At 43.2% G+C, this 20761-nt stretch overlaps 1 protein-coding gene across 2 annotated transcripts; it reads left to right on the top strand.

Moving 5' to 3' along the window:
- The first annotated feature begins 580 nt into the window (after positions 1-580).
- Positions 581-19458, top strand: Gabrq (gamma-aminobutyric acid type A receptor subunit theta). Of its 2 annotated transcripts, XM_005087664.4 has the most exons (11): positions 584-739; positions 843-1023; positions 2936-3024; positions 7988-8055; positions 9338-9558; positions 11507-11589; positions 12013-12147; positions 12521-12673; positions 13174-13430; positions 14129-14544; positions 15867-19458. In XM_005087664.4, the coding sequence occupies exons 2-11, from the start codon at positions 875-877 to the stop codon at positions 15871-15873; spliced, it is 1578 nt and encodes a 525-aa protein (XP_005087721.2). In that variant the 5' UTR covers positions 584-739; positions 843-874; the 3' UTR covers positions 15874-19458. The 2 variants fall into 2 exon arrangements, with proteins under 2 accessions (XP_012981869.1, XP_005087721.2); XM_013126415.3 differs by having other exon boundaries at positions 581-739; positions 14129-19458.
- The last annotated feature ends 1303 nt before the right edge of the window (positions 19459-20761 follow it).

The raw sequence follows: 20761 nt of genomic DNA on the forward strand, positions 1-20761 counted from the left end.
ACTGATGACTGAGAGGCTAGCATGGGACTTACCCAGACCCCCTGAACATGGGTGTCAGTGAGGAGGCCTCAGCATCCTTTGGGGTCTCAGACAATAAATCAGCATTTAGCCCTGTCATCCAGATGGACTTTGGGAGCCCATTTCACGTGGTAGGATGCTGTCTCCTCCTGGACACATGGGGGAGGGCCTAAGCCCATGAAGGGCCTCACCCTCCTTGGAGAATGGAGTGAGGATTGGAGGAGGGGTTGAGGGAGGGTTGAAAGGGGGTGTGAGAGGGAGCTGGGTTTGACATGTGAAGCAAACTTGTTTCTAATTTTTAAAAAATTTTAAAAAGAAAAGAAACACATCGTTTCTGCAAAGAGGCCCAGAACCAGACGCCCCTACGTCCAGTCTACGCAGTAATCTCCACCCTCTGGCATGACTGGACCTGGTGACTGGTGCTGGTCCGGGGATGACTGCAGAGGTCTGAAGGGGCCGGGGGGGGGGAGCGCGCGCCTTTTTGTGTGGCTCCTGGCACCCGCTGGATTGGCTCTGCCGATACTGCCCTCGGAGTGGGTGGAGCCAACCGTTGGCCCTGCCCCATCACCACCCAGTCTCAGCCCTGAGTGATAGCAGAGGGAGCGCACCTCTCAGCAGCCAGGCCTGTGGACCTCTGCGTCGGGTTGGGGAGAGCTGCTGCAGAGGCTGTTCTTCCCAGCTGTGGACTCCAGAAGGACCCCACACTCCCTGCTCCCTTCAGGTCTCTCCTTAGGGTCGCGATTCGGCTGAAGGGCTAGCAGTCCCGTCCCCCTTTCCCTGTACTGACTGACTGACTCCCACCCTAACCCTGTCTGCTTTTCCAGCTGTCCGCTGCGGTTCCCAGAGCACCGCAGCCATGGGCATCCGAGGCATGCTGCGAGCAGCCGCACTCCTGCTGCTCATCAGGACTTGGCTCGCAGAGAGCAAGGACCCCAGTCCAACCCCGAAATTCCACTTCGAGCTCTCCCCCAGCATGCCTGAAGTCATCCTGGATCTCTTCAACTGGTAAGCAGCCCAGCCTAGCTGAGCATGAAAGGGACAGGGATAAGCAGGTTTTGGCCTCTTGGACAGAGTGGGCTGGGTGCAGGGAATTCGGACCCGAGCTTGCCTAGGGGATAAAGGGGGTATGGGAACAGCCGTGAAATGATAACTCCTAGCTTCAACCCACCTGTTACTGCTGCGTGAATACCATGCCTATCATCAGCCCAAGCCTTGGGGCACGGAGCATCCTCACCCCAGAGTCTACCTGATCATCTTCAAGGACTGAGGTCCCTGGCAGCTTTTCCCAGCTGTGTTCTCTGATGTCCATGGGACTAATGGGTATGAATGGGCAGAAAAGACACCTGTTTGAGTAAGGGGTTTTAGCCCATTTGCTGAAGCTGAAGCTCTCTCTCTCTCTCTCTCTCTCTCTCTCTCTCTCTCTCTCTCTCTCTCTCTCTCTCTCTTTCTCTCTCTCTGTGTGTGTGTGTGTGTGTGTGTGTGTGTGTGTGTGTGTTTCAGATACAGCAGATAGAAATGAATAACTGTGTAACTGGTAGCTTTAAATGGCATAACCTTCTGGCTTAAGAGGGGTAAGCTTTTGTGCTTACTCCTGTGAAAACATTTGAAGATTTCGGTTTTTCTCTCTGTTTGATTTAAAGTTTGTTTAGGTCTGACAGTATCCGAAGAGGTAATCTGTCATCCTTGACATGTAGATGACACACACACACACACAAATGTGTACTTGTGGTGGCTACAGATCTGGAGTGCTGGTACATGGGAAATTCTGTGGACAGAAACAGACAAGAATGCATTTCTTTAATTTGGAAATAATTTATGCGCATACTTTGAAATGTTACAAAATTAAATTTTATGATTGAGGGAAATGAGGAATAATTTTAAGTAGCAAACTAGAAATAAACATGTATTCAGAAAGGGGGAGTGGTTAAGCTGGGCAAGGTTCCAACAGGCAACCCTGCAGTGCTCTCAACCCAATATACCAGACTGCGTCACACACGGGGGTTGGGGGGTGAAGGAGAGATGGAGGGACAGAGAGGGAGATACACACAAAAAGAGACAGAGACAGAGATTGCAGGAACAATGCATCAAAGATCCAAACAGTCACAGTTATAGTGATGCCTGGGGCCTGTCCTCATTTAAAAGCCCTTTGGGGATTGAATGCCTAGATGAATTCAATGAGCATCTCAGAGATCTCTGGAAAGACTAGCTCTATGCAACTGAGATGGCTTCAATTACCTGTGCTCACCTAAGCAACCTCCAGACTGAAAGCACATGTGGAGTGAGTGAGATGGATATTTTCGAAGGCAGCTCTGAATCCCAGCAATGAGGGTCATAAATCTCTGCTACATTCCAAAGACACTTTCTCCCTGCCCCCACCTCTCTCTTTCTGCGTCATATGTCGTATGCCAAGTCTCAAGCACAAAGTTGACCAGATAGAAGAAATGGGTCTTTGAGCTAAAAAAGCATGAGCTCAGCTCAGATGAGGAACATTTGCCAGTGGGAGCTGACTTCCTGGGGCAATGAGGTACCCCAGGGACACCTCAAGGTATAGTTTCTCAGAGAACAAAAAAGATGCAGTTTTCTGAGGGTCTCATCTGCCCACCTTGCCTTCTCTCCTGTGGAGCACTTTCCTCTCCAGCCACCATTCCCTGGTAACAGGGATCCAGTCCTTGGGCCCCACCCTCTGGATTAAAGCTGTGAAGGGGGAGGGGGAGAGGGAGGGGGAAAGAGTCTGCATCATTGCTGTGCTTCTGGCTGACTCACTGTGGGATGAAACGGGAAGAAGGGAGGGAGACAGCACAGATACATAACTGGACATGTTTGCATATGTACAGGAGCAGTGATGACTCTGACAAACCAGCTAGAGGCCAGTGGGCCACAAGTCAACCAGCATTTACTCATGGCTTCTCTGTTTCAGCAAAAGTTGTGCAAATGAAGCTGTAGTTCAAAAGATTTTGGACAGGGTGCTGTCAACATATGATGTCCGACTGAGACCAAATTTTGGAGGTAAGCCAAACCCAGACACCAGAGATAGAATCGAGCAAGTTCCATCCTGTAAGCTAACCAAACTATACCTCTATCCCCCATCCTACCTTCTTGAGTCTGCCAAACCCTGCAAGGGAGCACCCCAGACTCCCAAGCTCAGGCCTGCTCTCTTCCTGGAATGTACCTCACATCTTTGTACCAATGTTTCTATGCCAGAGACTTTCTTTCCCTCCTTACTCCCTTCCAAAGGCGTTGCAATCCTTAAGTAATTCAGAGAATTCAGAATTGAGGCCATGGTCTTCTCTGCCTCTCTTGCCTAAGCCACCTAGGCCTGGGACCTTTCCATGATATCCTGCTTTCCCAGGTTTTCAGCTCCCACCATATTCAGTCCATCTAGCATACTGTTCTACATGTGTTCTTCATAAAACTCAAACTGATGGCCACTAACAAATAAAGTCCCAACAACACAAAGATGAAAAATGACAAGGAAACTGGTACATACGCCTCCAAAAAGCCAATGGGTACTTTCTAGATTCTGCCTGCCCAAACCAAGGACAGACTAAAGAAGAAGTGCTTTAAATTGGGGTTCATTAATTTTCAGCTCAAAGACAGCAAAAGGATCTACAACACAGACAGCTTCCTGTAGAATGGAACACAGTCTAATGAGTAATCACATTTGTGCTCATATGTAACCATCTTCTAGAAATACTGTGCTACCTTGAAAACCAAGGAGATTTCCTCCACTACAAAAATGGCAGAAGGCACAAGCCAAGGGCTCCAAACTGAGCATGCATGGGATATCAGGTTGGAAAAAGCAGAAGGTACCTAATACCTTCCACTACTGAGGCCATAGTGGTGATACCTTTTCCATGTGGATCCTCGAGGGAAGAAGGAATATAGAAATTCAGGTGGTAAAGTACAGTAAATACTCCTTACATGATACTAGTTGTGAATCGTTTGTACCAAGTTCCAAGAAATATTTTATTCATTTATTTATTTATTTATTTATTGTCTCCTTCTGACTCTAATATTTGTCAGCAAAGGCCAAACAATAGCAATCTGCATGTAATGAGCACACACCCCCCACTGTCTCAGGCACAGGCTGTCATCCATGCAGTATCCATGACTAAAAGAAGAGAACAGAGGCAAGAGTGCACCTCTGCGTATTGGCCAACACAGTTGGTCCACAGTAGACCTAAGGCCCCTCGCCACCATCTTTCATGTTATACCAAGTATTATGATCATACCAGGCTGTCACATCTGATAAAATATGGACCCCTACATTGATTTTGCCAAACAGATAGAGGCAGTAGAGAGGGGGCACAAAGATATTAGGACCACCTGCCATTTAAACAGAAGGCAACACTATATAGGTTGTAAGGGTACTATTACATGAGAGAAATATGGTAGAAGACCCAATGATGAGACAGCTACGCTAGAACATCCAGGGTTTAGGAAACCCAAGGCTCCCTGTATAGTCTCCTAATAGACAGAGTCCGCTGTATATTTAAGATGGAAAATAGTCTTAGGTCTTAATCTTCACACATAGGAATGTTCCTGACTCTCTCTCTCTCTCTCTCTCTCTCTCTCTCTCTCTCTCTCTCTCTCTCTCTCTCTCTCTCTCTCTCTCTCTCTCTCTCTCTGTGTGTGTGTGTGTGTCTGTGTGTGTGTGACACACACAGGAACATGTCAGAGACATCAAACATTGTACAGTAAAGGAAGGCATAAGGTGTTTTTGTCATGGGCTACCTTAGCTAGTTTGTAAGGTGGCCCCTTTTTAGGTAGAGAAATCAGAACAATGTCCCCTTCATCTGGTTGTGTTCCTGTGCCAAATCATGGCTAGGCATGGAAAATATACACTGCATTTCAGTACCCAGTCCCCCTTATGCTAAGAGTCCTTTGGCAGGCTTCTGTCCTGTCCCTTCAGTTCTACAGCATTCCACATAAGAAAGACAGCACTAAGTTGGTGGAAGGCGTGGGCAATCAGGTCTTGGAGAAAGGGACTGAAATGTAGGCCTCTCTGGGACTTTCTGGGGCTTATTGCCTACTAACTCAGCTTCCATCTGCTAAAAGTATAAGGAAAGCAGTCTGAAAGGCAGCAGTCAAACACAGTGTGTCTAGGTAGCTCTGTCACTACATAGCATTTTCCTGGGGCTTTTCACAATAGCCCTGAGTGCTAGAGTCTGAGATGTGCCCTAAAAGAACCCCATTTACTTCTCAGGTGCCATTCATATACTTATTCCCCAGAGCACTTTGCTCTTTGAAGCGCTGGATTTGAAATAACACATTTTCCTCTCTTCAGTTCAGCTTCTAGGCAATCAACCTGCAGTGAAATCAGCAAGCTGAATTGCAAGCATCACACTTGCACATATTTCCCTAGCAGCAGTATGATGTAATAGACTTTGGTGCAAACTGATGAGAGAATAGTAAATTGTATTTCTCCATAGTACCTAACAGCTTACTGTTTTCACAACCATGGTCATATTTGAGTCTCGCCAATGGAAACTGAAAATACACAGGCCTAAGGGGTAAAAAAACAGGAAGCAGAAAACTGATATAGAATTACTCACTCAGTCACAGTTGCACATTAATCAAGTCACCATCACACAGTATTCATTCACATGAGCACACTCATGAATTCATTCACATAGACACACACAAGGATGATACCCTCATGGAAATTCACCCATTAACACACACACACAAACATGACCTAAATTCACACATTAATATACATGCAAATGGCCATACACACACATGCATATAATATATATATAAGCAACATACTTGATCATGCACAGCACACATAATCACAAAATTAATTTGCCCACATAAATACATACATTAGCTCACACAATTAGACATTTACATGAACACATTCATACTTATCAACATGCTCTCATGTTTATTGCCTTGAAAACACATGCAGGAAAATACATCTATACACACAGACAAGTTCACAAACATACCTATATATGAATACATTTGATCGCACATTCACTCAACACAAATATGCTCATACTTAGTCAATTATGTCCACATACAAACACCCAAATACATTCATACATAAGAGCAAAGATTAATATGCTCATACATATACACATAAATATTCTGACCCATTGACAAATCAGCAGCAGTCACATGTGTTCACATGTATATATAAATATGAGTGTGCACATATGTATACTTAAAAATTCACTCATACTTTACTATACAGTAACATATTAATACACAAACATATTCATATATGCAAATATAACTATAAATTGTGTCATGTTATACATTATCACATTTGTTATATCCAACCACACAATTCACTCACACTTATATTTACTTACATGAACATACTTCCTAATTCATTCCCACATATGGACAAACATTGATACATTCATGCACAGACAAACTTGGTACCTATTGATGCATTCAAATATGCCCACATACCCAAACACACCAGCAAATTTGCTTATACACATTAACATCCTTACATATACATGCTTACAGCATCACACATGACCATAATTACATTAAATAAAATCCATATTCTCTCACACAAATATGTTCACATACACTCAGATTCACTGACAAGCTGAAAGGGAGTACATATTCAATAATATGCACATGCATGTTAAGATACACACATACTTTTGCATTTACTCACATGTGAGAATGCTAACATTTTTTCATATATATAAACATGAAGACATTCACACAATACACAAGCATGCTCATACTGACACAGGTGAGCATCCTCATTCACTCACACATCGACCTGTACACATATCACCACCATATGATAGACTCACAGAGATACTAACACATATTAAATCCACTACACATACTCAAACAGATGTGTGCGTGTGCGCGCGCGCGCACACACACACACACACACACACAGACATGTGCATACGTTCATTCACCCAGAAACATTATCACACATTCAAAGGACATACTATAATACAAACTATCACATCCACTCATATTTCTGTAAAAACATACTCATACTCATTCACATGCTCATGTGTTCACTGCCCTATAAGTACATTCACACATGAATACAAGTTCATCCATACACACAGGCTCACAGACACCTACATATGAGCATACAAGATCACACATTCATTCACATACAACTGTACTCACACCATACTTTCACATACATGCTTGTGTGTGCTTGAAGAGTATTTCCACATAACAAACTGAAACAAACATGCTCACACATTCCTACACATTCCTTCACACAACATTCAGTCACACATATGCCACCTCAGGATAAATATCCTCATTTTACACTCGTGCTTGAATTCTCTCATATGTTGTCCTCCTACACAACACACTGGATCACATAACATGCCCACACACTCACTCATGCACTGACATGCTCACACACACATATGGACACATTCACATGAATATGAACACAATGCCAAATTTGCTAGCAAACATGGACATGCTCACCTTCACTCACCCAGAAACATGAATCTCAGCCCTTGTTCCTAGCTGAGTTTCAGCTCTTTATCAGAAAACATTTACCACAGAGTGCTTCGTTTCATATTTTCCTTTTATGTTCACCTTATACCTTCCTTTCAGCATAACATGAGCCAGGCCTTGCTCTAAGCATTTGACCTTCATTAACTATGATAGCATTTATCCCCAAATGACCCATGAGGAAGCTCAGGCTCAGAGAGATTAGATGAGTTACTCAAGATCACACAACCAGCAAACATCAAAACTAGTTTTAGCCTAGACAACTGGTTCTAAGTAGATATTCTTTTTTTGTTTTGTTTTGTTTTTAAGACAGTTTCTCTGTGGCTTTGGAGGCTGTCCTCTTGTAGACCAGGCTGGTTTTGAACTCACAGTGATCCGCCTGTCTCCGCCTCCCGAGTGCTGGGATTAAAGGCATGTGCCACCACTGCCTGCCTCTAATAAGTACATACTCTTAAACTTTATCCAAATGTTCATGTGATTGTGTCTTCCTGTATTGTAGGTGCCCCTGTGCCTGTGTCCGTATCTATCTATGTCTCCAGTATTGAACAGATCTCAGAAATAAATATGGTAAGTCTATAGGTTCTAATCATGATGCTGGAGACAAGGGGCAAGAAGAATAGTCATAAGCCAACTCTAAGTGTCCTGACCTATGACAGAAGTCACATGACAGCCCTCTGGAATAGAAAAAGGTCAATTGAAGGTCTACATCACAGCATATCCCAAAATTAAGTTATATGTACATTACAAACTCAAAAGGAAATCTATGAAGCTTTTAAAAGTGCTACTAGCACACTATCTTTGTACTGTAAAGGTTTACTTCATAAGACACACAAATTCCAAATCATAAAAACAAATATTGGTATTTGATGTAGGCAATTCTGTATAGCCGAAACTTCTGAAACTTCAGTTTTACAAAACAAAGCCACTTTGGTGAGTGAAAAGGTAATTCAGAGTAAACAGAGATATTTGCAACACAGGGCTGGTATTCAAAATATGCATAATGCCTGAGGACTGATAAGAATATTTTAAAGCAATCAAAGAGTATCAGCAAATACGAATGAGAATTGTACTTTTGTGAAGAATTCTAAGTAGTTGATGAACATATGAGAAAAATGTTCGACCTTGTTAGTAATCAGCAAAATAACCTCACAGTGAGAGCCCACCATGTACATATCAGATTGCCCAAAACAGGAGTAAGATGCTGCCAATGTTGGTGAAGTGTCACCTGTTCTCAACTTTTGCAGGGATGCGAAAAGCCACTTTTGCTTTGCCATTGTTATTTCTTCCTGGTTTGGGCATGTATGGTGCTTTTTCCAAGGTTATATACATTGTGTCCATATCTGGAAATATTCTCCAGGAATACAAGAGATCAAATTATAGTTACACACAGCAACTTTAATGGGCCTTGCAAATACAATATTGAGGGGTTGAGGAACAGGTTACAGACATACAGTTTGGTTCGATTAGATAACATTCCAAAAAGAAATCCAAATAAGCACTGTGTTTCTAAAAATACACATGGTGACAATGAAACTCCAACCTGAAGCATGGGAAATACTGTCATAAAATCTTGAATAGTGAGTATTTATGCTGGGTGTGGGAAATGTCCTTTGAAAACGACATGTTGGAACTTGCAAGTTGTTGGTGACATTCTGTTTCTTAACCTAGGTATGTATTATAGCAACTTCATTTTTCTGTTCTTTCTTAAACATGTTTATGTTTATGCACCACCCATCTGTATGGTATGTTTCATATAATATGTGTGTGTGTGCACATATGATCTATGTATACAGAAGACAGAGAGCTAGACAACCAACCTGACAGCTGTCATTTCCTTATCTCTCCCCAGGACTATACAATCACCATGTTTTTGCATCAGACCTGGAAGGATACACGCTTAGCATACTATGAAACTAACCTGAACCTGACTCTGGACTATCGTATGCATGAGAAGCTGTGGGTCCCTGACTGCTACTTTGTGAATAGCAAAAATGCCTTTGTTCATGATGTAACTGTGGAGAACCGTGTGTTTCAGCTTCACCCAGATGGGACAGTGCGATACGGCATCCGGTGAGTTCATGTAAGAGTCTTGGGCTGTTCCAGCAAGCTTCCTTCTACCTACTGTGTATCTCACAAATACATTAGAAGGAATATATAGGGGAGATTGCTGCTTTCTAGATCTGCCTTGTGTGCAAATACACTTTCAGAGTTTGCCACAGGCTTCCTAGGCTGCCCTGTCCCCACACTTTGGCTTCTGCTACTCCTCTCTGCAGTAGCCCTTTCTTTTTTCTGTGAGTCAAAACTTTGCACATTTTCACATGCTTTTTCCACTTCTTGATTCAAATGTCTCCCTCTTCAAGAAATTCTTAAAATGTCCCATGCTGGGTAACCGACTGGTGGAAAGCATGAGGTCCCAGTTTAGATGCTGTAGCCAACTTCTGCTCTTCCAAATATGTCCTTTAATGGGAGGTTGTATTAAGGAATCTGAGCACACTGGGAACAGTGTTACTTTCTTTTGTGACAATAAGGAAAGGAATTTACAATGTTGCCTAACATTTGTGAAAGAAAATAGGGTTTCCATTAATTTTTGTGTAATTATCATATAGATTTTTAAAAAAGAAATACCGATTCCCTGGACCAAAAGACTTGTTCCTTCATTTTTTCTTGTGTGTGCTGTATTCTTTATTCCCCATGCCATGAAGCAGGGAGACTGATGAATGCTAAAGCATTTGCCGTGAAGAAGGTGCTCCACCTCTCCCCCCTTCCTTATGTTTGCACCATGCAAGGTGTCAGGAGAAATGGGGAGCTAGGGCTATAAAAGAGGGGAGCTGGGGGGCTTCTGAGTTCCTGATCTCTTTACACACAGAATACATGCACACTGGGGGTCTCCACTTATCTTTTTGCAACAGAACAGTCACCAAGTTAACTTCACAGTTTCAGCTCAGATTGTCAGTAAAGGCAAGCTGAGAGGTCATCTTAGGTCAGAAAAAGTTTCCTGGTGGTAGCTACCATGGCTTATTTGACGTTGGGTTTCTCTTACTCTGGGGTGCTCTCTCTCCCTTCCTCCCTCCCTCCCTCCCTCCCTCCTTCCTTCCTTCCTTCCTTCTTCCTCTTTCCACATTCCCATGAAGTCATTGAACACCAGTGCTTACCTGAAACTGATCAATAATCACTCACTCTTATTTAAAGCAAAGGAGGCATTGACTGATGGATAATACTTGGGAAACTCACTTTTGAAAAAAAAAAGAGGAAAGTCCACACACATATACATACTACCCACTGTCCAGTCCCCAAAATGAAACTCCTACAAGGATTGACAAGGACTAAGCTAAGTTAGCAGACAGGAAAGGAAGCAGAACAGATGGGACGGATATGAAGCAGTAGAGAGCTTTTTTTCTTTATGTCACTTTCAAACACATCACCTCCCTGGCTCCTCCAAGGCCATTATCCCAGATTCCTCTCTTGGTGCACAACATAGAAACTTGATGTTTCTTCTGGTTGTAACTACTGTCAGCACTGTCTGGGTCCTCCAAGGACCCATTTTGTGCCTATTGACATCTTTCTACCTCTTGGTGCCACATAGGCCCCACTACTGACACAGATGTAGATATGGTCAGAGGTGGGCCTGGATCATTGCCCACATCTATACTTGCACACCACATACCTGCCTTCCCCTGTGGCTATGCAGCCTCAGTACCTTACACGTAGCACGCGATGTTCTCTCAACAGTCTTGCTGATACTTTTACGTGCACAAGTCTTTCTGTCTCTGTATTGTTTCCTCAAACGCCCTTCCCATTCCGTGTTTTTTCCGGCATGACATATATCTGCTTTTTGTTTCAGCTCTCACAAATCTTGTGATTCTTTATCAAATTCCAATTTTATCTCTCTTTCTCGCCTTTTCCAAAACTCCATACACATGGGTCAATCTCCCACCTAACTCTTGCCTCCCCATCCTGCAGAATCCTTAGGAATAAACTTGAATCATTTTTCCTTTCCTTTTTGGTTTTTTTTTGGCAGACTTACCACAACAGCAGCCTGTTCTCTGGATCTGCAAAAGTTCCCTATGGACAAGCAAGCCTGCAAGCTGGAGGTGGAGAGCTGTATGTATTTCTCCTAAGTGGGGCTGCTGTAGTCAGGAGAGCATGAGTAGAGTTGACACTGACAGGAACAGCACAACTCTTCTGCTCTGCATTCCCATATCTCTTCCCAAACATGCACAGAAGCAGCAGATACATAGTAGATGAATTATAGCTACACAATAAATTAACAGATAGCTGTATACATCTGGCATCTGGGAGTAGGTGGCCTTTAGGGTGTAGGTAATTCAACTGAAAAGCTATACATATTCATGGGTAAAAGTTCATAACATTTTTGCTACACATTCCTTCCTGCCTAAAAAACCTCCAATGTGGGAGCCCTCCCTTTGCAGGTATTCAGAATTCCCCCATTTTCACACACAGAAAACACACAAAGTGCCTCCACATATTCCAAGTACCAGATTAATTATTTGTTTCACCTTCCAGATGGCTATACCATCGAAGACATTGTATTATCCTGGGAAGATGAGAATGCCATCCACATTACTGATGAGCTGCACATCCCTCGATTCACCTACTTGGGGAAGACAATTACTAGCAAGGAGGTGTATTTCTACACAGGTGGGTCAGATCCCCTCTTTCTCTCCCATTTCTTGTCCCCTTTACACTACTACAAACTCTTGGGACATCTACCTTTGATCCTTATAGTTGGCTCCCTGCTTTCACGTTCCTTATTCTGAAAACATCTCCCCCCATTGACAAAGCCCTAGTGGCTAATGACTCAACCCTACAGATAGAAAATAAATATGGAAGGCTTTAGCAGGTTGACAATACTCTACAGCTGGAAATGATTCCTGCTCCTCACAGGGTTGGTCTCTCATTCTCCATCTGCTTACAGCCTGAGAAACATCTCATGTGGAATGAGTGAGGCAGAAGGAGGTTAGAGCTGACTTGCTGTGCCACATGGTTCTGACACCACTGTGTGTTCTTACAGGCTCCTACATGCGCCTGATAGTGAAGTTCCAGGTTCAGAGGGAAGTTCACAGTTACCTTGTGCAGGTCTATTGGCCCACAGTCCTCACCACCATTCTCTCCTGGGTATCATTTTGGATGAACTATGATTCTTCTGCAGCCAGGGTGACAATTGGTAAGTCCTCTCTATCACCATCTCAGGAATAAACTTGAGTCATTCTGCTTAGAAAAAGAGTAAAGGCAGAACTGGGAAGACCTTGAACTTCGGATCTAAGTTTGGGGGAGGCAAGAAATGTTTTAAGCAAGAACAGCCTAGGATATTGGGCTTCTTGGTTTGTTTTTGCCTTCTGTGGGGCAAATTGCTCTATCTTTTCCTTTAGGTACACAAATACAGCTATATGTGTGATATTTTAAGGTTTAGAAACCCTCTTAAGATACTAAAAGAAGACTTGTATAAAACTGAAAATGTAAAGTACTTAAACCATGGCTAGGAATTTGAACTTGATCCACAGCAATCAACTGGTGAAGCACAGGGAGAAAGGAACAAGGAGAGGACATGGGCAAAGCCTCTACCCCAGAGATGGCCTCTGCTCACCTCCTTTGGAGTGTAGACACGGTGGCTTGCTAAAACTGCACTTATCAAGGGATACTAAACCTGTACTATGTTGTCCATAGGCCTAACCTCTATTCTCGTCCTGACCACTATCGACTCACATATGCGGGATAAACTCCCCCGTATTTCCTGTATCAAAGCCATTGACGTCTACATCCTTGTGTGCCTGTTCTTCGTGTTCCTGTCCCTGCTGGAGTACATCTACATCAACTACCTTTTCTTCAGTCAAGAATCTCGGCGCAATCGCAGGAGATGCAAGAAACCCAGGAGAGTTGTTGCCCGATACCGCTACCAAGAAGTGGTAGTGGAAAATGTGCAGGTTTGACATTTTGACTGACAGCCAGATTTCCCTGATCACCTCCTCAAGCTAGGCTTAACACTTGACCCTTTCACATTTTATAGTTGCTTTAATCCTCATACATTACTTATATATGACAGCCATGTTCACACTCATTTATAGATGATCATTATTTGATATCACAAAGCAAGAAAAGTCAGAAAACTTGATTTCTCTAGATCTTTGAGGCAAATTTGCTCCATTTTGTGGGCTTCTAGAGCAAGTGATGAAACAAAAAGGAAAAATGAGGCCCAGGGAGTCAGATACCAGAGAAGCTGGCCTTCAAATTTTTCCTTCACTGGCACTTCAGATACCTGAGAACATACTGGGTCTTTTGCTTTGGGATATACATGAATGCCCAGCAACACTACTCCTTTGCAGAAATCCCAGCCTCACCCTACCTGAGAAGCCCACATGTAGCGCACGTCACTCCTGAGATCACAACTGCCCCCCAGAGACAGTTACTTGGCTGCAGCTATGACATTCTCTGCATGCTAAAGCAACTTCCTGGTCTAGTTTCTCAATCCTTTTGAGCATGCCATAGAATCCAACAGGTTATCAAAGACATCAACAGTAGCATTGCAAGTACTAATCAGGAAAGTTCCCTCTTTTTTCACTTCCTGAATTTATGCCCACTAGGTAATATGAAACTAATCAACTTCTCCATTATTTCCTCCAAGGATGGCCTGATTAATGTGGAAGACAGAATGGAAGACAGAGTTGGGCCCCTTCCTGACAGCCCCATGCAGGCTCATCTGGCAAGCCCGGAAAGTCTTGGATCCTTGGTGTTAACCTCAGAGCAAGCCCAGATCGCTACCTCAGAAAGCCTCAGCCCACTCTCTTCTAACTCAAGCCAGGCCCATTTGGTCGCTGGAGAAAACCTGAATGGTCAGCCCTCCACCTCTCAGCAAACACTGCATGACTATACCATTCACTTTCATGGCTTCCTCACTAATGACAGCATTATCCCCATCAAAATTCACAACCATTCTGAGCTCCATGGTGATGAAGACTCCGAAGAGAGCCTAAAGTCTGATGAGAGTCATGGCCATGACAGCAACCCCGGTGGAAGGTTCATGCTCCACAGTGGCCAGAGGTGTGTGCAAGAAGCAAGTTGGGACCTTGATAAGATTGAGAGCTTACAGGATGACATCAGTATCAAGAGCAGCTGGCTTGGCCTTGATGAACTACACAAGGGGGATGCTGACAGTATCTGGAGCCTTACTGATGAGGAGCTCATGGCCTGTGACCAAGAGAAGGACAGTAGCTCAGAGTCTGAGGAGAGTTGCCCCCCAACCCCTGGGTGCTCTTTCAATGAAGGGTTCTCTTTCCAGCTCTTTAACCCTGACTGGGTCCCTAAGGTTGATAGGTGGTCCCGTTTCCTCTTCCCTCTTTCCTTTGGGTTGTTCAATGTGGTTTACTGGTTGTACCACATCTATTAGTTTCCCATACCCCACAGCAGCAGAGAGACTATGATGTGTTTCCTTCATACAGTTTCTTTGGTTTTGTTTCTCCCTCTTCCCTTTTTTCGTTATATTTGGTAGTTGTTAGTGTACTCAAATCAGTTGGGTCCTTTTCTTTATTATGAGGTGGGGAGGAGATAGAGAGAACATTTAGCCAGAGGGCAAGGGATTGAGGAAGACTTGAAGATAAATTGCACATCGATTTCCTCCTGCTAGAAGATTCTTACCTTTTAAACACTTTAAAAAGCCCATCAGCCTAGAAAGGCCCTTGGAAGTGTTTAGAGGACAGAGAAGAGCCAGGATGAGGAATGAGGAGAATCTGAGCCTGGGAGCTTTAATTTTAGTCCCCTGAGTGTGTTGAAATTGCTTTTGCATCATTTTTTCTTCTTCCTGGGTATCATGCACCTTGTTCACCTGTTAAAAAGGGCTTTGGGAGAAGTCAAGCCAAGCTGGCCCGGGGTATACAGAGAAGTGGCTAAACATGGCTTAGATTTTCTGACAAGAGGAGATCTGGGAACCATTTGCAAGTGCCTTGTACTTTGAGTATGGAGTTGTGGTACAGGAGTTGGAAGTGCAGGTGGGAGGGACTGCAAAGAGATATAGCAGGGTAAGTAAGAATGCATGCTTCCAACAGGGGTATGGAGAACATGGGTGGTGATCATGGGTGGTGATGTCAGGCTGGAATTTTTACATGTTCAGCTGTTCCCTTTCAAGTTACTAGACCTCCTCTTGCCTGTATTTCTGCTTCACATTGCCTGACAGTAGGGACTTACTACTTCTGTTCAGTTAAGAGTTAGCTTTCTAACACTTGCTGAGTTGATTACTAGTTACAATAGAAGCACTTGGTGAATAAGCATTAGTTGAGAAAGATCAGACTTGCTATTTCATGATCAGTCTAGAATAGCATATGGACAACTATTGTGAATCTATATACTAATCCTTTCTGTTTGTCTAGTGCATAGTAAGTGTCAACGAGCTCCCTGACCCATCACATCGTTGGATCCTCACAGGAGCCCTGTGAGCCAGGGAAGACACAGCACCTTGTCCCCAGTGTTCCAAGGAAAAAGTGGAGCTTGTGTGCCATGCTTATGGATGCTTGTTCTTTCTCCTTGTTTGCCCAACTGTCAACTGATGCACTTCCCCTACTGCCCCTTTCCTTTGCTCAAAAGGACATCCCTAAAGAATCTACCTGTCAGGCTACCAAGCTCATGGACAGCACCTAGAGCAGCTATGTAGGAAGAGGCTACTGAGCAGCCACTGACCATGAACTAAGCAAGTGGAGAATATGGCCCTGTCCTCTCAACAGGACTCCTCATGAGAGTAGGATGAGCCTGCACACCAACTTTCCAGGAAGTACCAGATTATTGATGGAGGTCATGAGAGAGCTTTTCCAAGCACTCAATCTATGTTCCCCCTTCTTTTATAGGCAACCTCTCCTTCAGCCCTATACCCCACTTCTTTAACTATACTTCTGTGTTTGTATGTTTCTATGTATCCCTGGGGATGAGTGTGCATGCATCCAAGTTAGTCTATGTGCCATACAACCATTTGAGAAGTTTAATAGCACTACAGTACTGTAAATCTATGTTAGTATGTATGAATGCATATCTACATTGTGTGGATGAATAATTTATGTGTATGCAGCTCTATTAGAGTGTGAGTTGTGTACATGTGTACTTATATTAGCACTGGTGAATGCATTCTGTGTACATTTCTAGAAAGTGTATGTCTGTATACCTGTGTTTATCAAATTTAGTTGATGTAAAAGGACATACATCAAAAACCACATGTATTCCCTGTTGGAGGTTCTTGTAGAAACATCAGGACTCTGGTGACCTGTTTTGACACAGTGGCAAGAGTCTTGTTTAGATTGACTGACTGTTTTCTTTCCAGTTCTAGGGAGCCAGGGAGCAGGGTCTATTGGCTTCCATCAACTCCTCACACTTCCTCTACCCATCTCTGCTGTGTCCTGGACAGAAGACCCAGGGGAAGTGAACATAGTACTAAGAAGTGGTAATGTTAGTGCCTTGGAGCTACCGAATAATTGAGTAATTGATCCATGGGATAAACTGGGTGTGCTGAGCACTTTTTTGGTGCAGAAAAGTACCAAAAATTTAACTGGGAATAGAAATAATGTGTGGGCAATGGTGTACACATTCAGAGAATTGAAGAAGAGGTTGTTTATAATTTTAAAATTCATTCCTTTACCCTACTCACTATGTGATCCTGACACAGAGGAGGATTTGTTGCAGCTATAGACAAGCATGCAGTGAAAGGATGTGCCCATAATGTTGGGTGCCAGCAACAGCATTATAAGAATCAAAGGTTCCTGAGATGGCTGTGGACAAGAACTGTGGTGGTAGGCCTATTGGAGAAGTACATTTGTAGCTCATCCTAGGACAGCTGTTGGCTGCTTGAGTAAGCCCCAAACTCTACCCTCAATTTGGAATTTGAACATTTATGACTTTAACTCAATTCAAGGAAAGAGTCAGAGAAGTATAAGTGAAAAGGCCCAAGTACTGACTAGATGGTCCCAGTGTATTGTTCCTTCTCTTCTCCATACATATATGCAGTTCCAGACTCTTACACATACACACCCAGCCACACATACCTACACTATCACATATGCATACATTCACATCAGAAGCATTCACACTTCTACTTATGTTTATAGGCATAGCCAGACATACGCACTCACAAACAGACACACACACACTCACACATACTTATAAGACAACTCAAAACAAGGAAGTTACTACTAAAATGTGTAAGATTGCCTCTTTTGTTTAGGAACCCAGAACAAAGGTGTCCAGATTAAAGGGAGACCAGAAAGCTCTCATCTGGAATCTGAGCATTCATTGGCTGTGCTCATGGATTTGGAGCCCTACAATCTTGAAGTATTGAACACATCGTTGGAGTAAAGTTACAAAGAGTAGTGGGAACAAAGGGACAGCAGAGGAAGGTCAGACAGGCCAGTTGTAAATATCCACATAGCTAGATGTATAATACCCTAAAGACTATTTTGCCCTATTGTGCTGCAATGAGAGCAGTTAAACTCTACTGCAATTCATACTCTGTGAGGTTAAGTGTCAGAAGTGCTGTGGAGATTTGGCAATGACAACTTTTCAGAAACTTGAATCTTCTGGTTTTCCCATGGCTGCGGTCTTTCTTACTTGAAAGTTGCCAAGTCTCCCCTTGTGTTCTGTGTGTGGTGTGTCATCCATTGTCAAGCCTGATTCCAGCTGTCCCCAGTCCCCCTCCAGTTATGTAGGCAAAGCCTCTCTATCTGGCTGCCTGTGTCTCCTTTACAATGTCCCCCAACACCAAGTAGTTGTGGAAGTGCAGAGCATCTGAACAGTGCTCCTGAGGTTCAGCTAGTCTAAGAGCTTGGACAGAAGGAAGAGCCTTACTGAATCTGGGATGGAGCAAACCCCCTTTACTACGCTATCCTGTCTTGCCTTCCCCTTATCTTTTATCCTAGAATCCCTAACTGAGCAGGATACCAGCTGTATGTCTTTCCACAGTGTCATTTTATTGAAGAAATGTATGATGCATTTCCTGCCCAGTTTTATTTGCCCTGTGAGGTATCTACAGAAAGAACAATCTGTTGGGTCTTAATGGAGTTCATCAGATGTATTCTTACAATTTGTATCATCCTTGTTAATATCAAGGCTGCAAGTTCTTAGCATACTTAAAAGCAAGTTTTGCTGAGATTGTGACCATTCCTAATGAGGGTTCCTTACTCTGTATATACAGCAGCTACACCTTCAAGCTATTAACTACTGAATGCATTCACTAAGCACTCCATTTGCATGATACCCTGTGGTTCCTAAAGCAGGGACTTTCTAGCTATTCCACAACCCAACATCCAAGGTAATTATAACTTCTTCTAGCAAAACTGTTTGTGTTTGCTGTATAATATCCTGTGATTAATATGAAATCTACATTATCAGTGTTGGGCTTTCAAGAGAGGGAGAATGATGTTAAAGTATCTATCTGATATACTTAAATAATTAAATATGCCAACTTGTCAGGGTCATCTATGTGGAACTGGGTCAGAATTTGCACTCACCAACATGCCAGACTGTATCCCTGGAATCAGTATTCATCAGCAAAGGTAAAGGCACCAGAATTTTACACAGTACTATAGTAGATGACTTTAGATAATACTAGAGGATTCTTCCAGTGTCAACTAAGTCAATAACATTCTGCAAGCAGATGAACTATGGTAAAATCACATACATACAGATCTTCAGCAGTAGTATTAGGCCAAGAGAGTGAAAAGCAAGAAAATAGAATGACCAATAGCTGGGTCACCTGGGTGGTCTGACCTGCAAAAGTCACAAAGTAGCAGAGCCTCACTGGATAACCCGGTGCCCACATTGAACTCATTAATTGACATTCTTGTGAGAAAAAGACCTTGACCAGTCCTGACTTAAAGAAAATGAAACATAAAGCAGAAAATTATACTTCTGTAATGAAAAATATACAGAAATAAAAACATGTAAATAGCAAAATGCAAAATAAAGATCTAAAATAACAAATAACTCTGGTAGTTCAGCGTGTTTCCTCTGTATTAGATTTGCAGGTGAGACACTCAGAAGGGTCTGGCTTTCATTATTCTTCATGGTTTTCAAGAGGAAGGGAGTTAGCAACACTGTCAATGAATAATTCACAGTTTCCACAAGGCATTCATAGTCATTGGAAACAAAAGTTTTAAGACACAGAAAATCATTATAGTGCAAAAACATGATGTGGACATTTATACACTCTGTGTAGGGGAGAAAGTAAGAGAATTGCTATTTATAAAATACAAAATAGTTTTGTTTTCATCTCTACCAAAGTAGATGTGCAGAACAGTGATCAAGAAAGTAGAGGGTCAAAACAAAAAAGAAAGTAGAGGGGCCTAGTAGCTGGGCACAGGAGAGCTGTCCCTGCCCCTTGCCAGCCCTGGGAGAGCTGCCCTGCCCTTCATAGGAGTTTTGGTTCAGGGTGGCCTGGGTTCAGGAGAGCTGGCCCTACCATTTGCTGGCTCCCTCACTTGGGAAAACTGACCCTGCCCCTTGCCAGCTGCATCAAGGTAGCACAGATGGTAGCATAGGTGTGGGAGCACTACTTTCAATGGGTGAAAAGCTGCCCCTGCCTCTCATCGTGGGGGCTTCCTTGTGCAGGCCCAGCATGACCAACTTAGCTACTACCCTGTCCTACATGCACAGATTTGTATAGGTCCACCCCAATATCTACCCAATCTATGATCTTCTCGGGTACAGGAAGGGACCGGTCCTGTGGAACCATAGCCACAGAATCTCTGTGACTGGGGCAACAGCAAGATATCTGAAAGGAGTTTCAGTGAGGGTCTAGTATTGATGGTGTGGCAAAAGCCAGAGGCCTTAAACCAGATCAATAGCACTTCACACAATGAATATTTGCAAGTAAAACTGTTTGGGCAAAGGCTATGCTGCACAACATACTGCAACTCCCAATACCACTACAATGAACAACTATGTGATAGCATGGCGAGCAAGATGGAGGAGTGAAAGGGTTTTTGTTTTGTTCTTTCCTTTTGGGAGGAGAAGCTACAAGGGTGGAAGGTGGGCATGGAAGGACTGGGAAATAGGTAGGGTTCGGGTGCATTATGGTGAAATTCCCAAAGAATCAATAAAAATTATGTTTAAAGAAAGAAAGCAGAGAGGCCAATGGTTTAGGATTAATCTTGATTAAAAGCATTGTAAAGTCACAATGAAACATCCTAGTGATGGAGAGAATCATTCTTTCTTTGTAACCCCACACTCATCAGAACATCTCCAAGTACCTTTTGATGAAAATGTGAGATCTTAAATCATGAACTCT

Source organism: Mesocricetus auratus, unplaced genomic scaffold, assembly GCF_017639785.1.
Source record: "Mesocricetus auratus isolate SY011 unplaced genomic scaffold, BCM_Maur_2.0 Super-Scaffold_100003, whole genome shotgun sequence".
Lineage (NCBI taxonomy): Eukaryota > Metazoa > Chordata > Mammalia > Rodentia > Cricetidae > Mesocricetus > Mesocricetus auratus.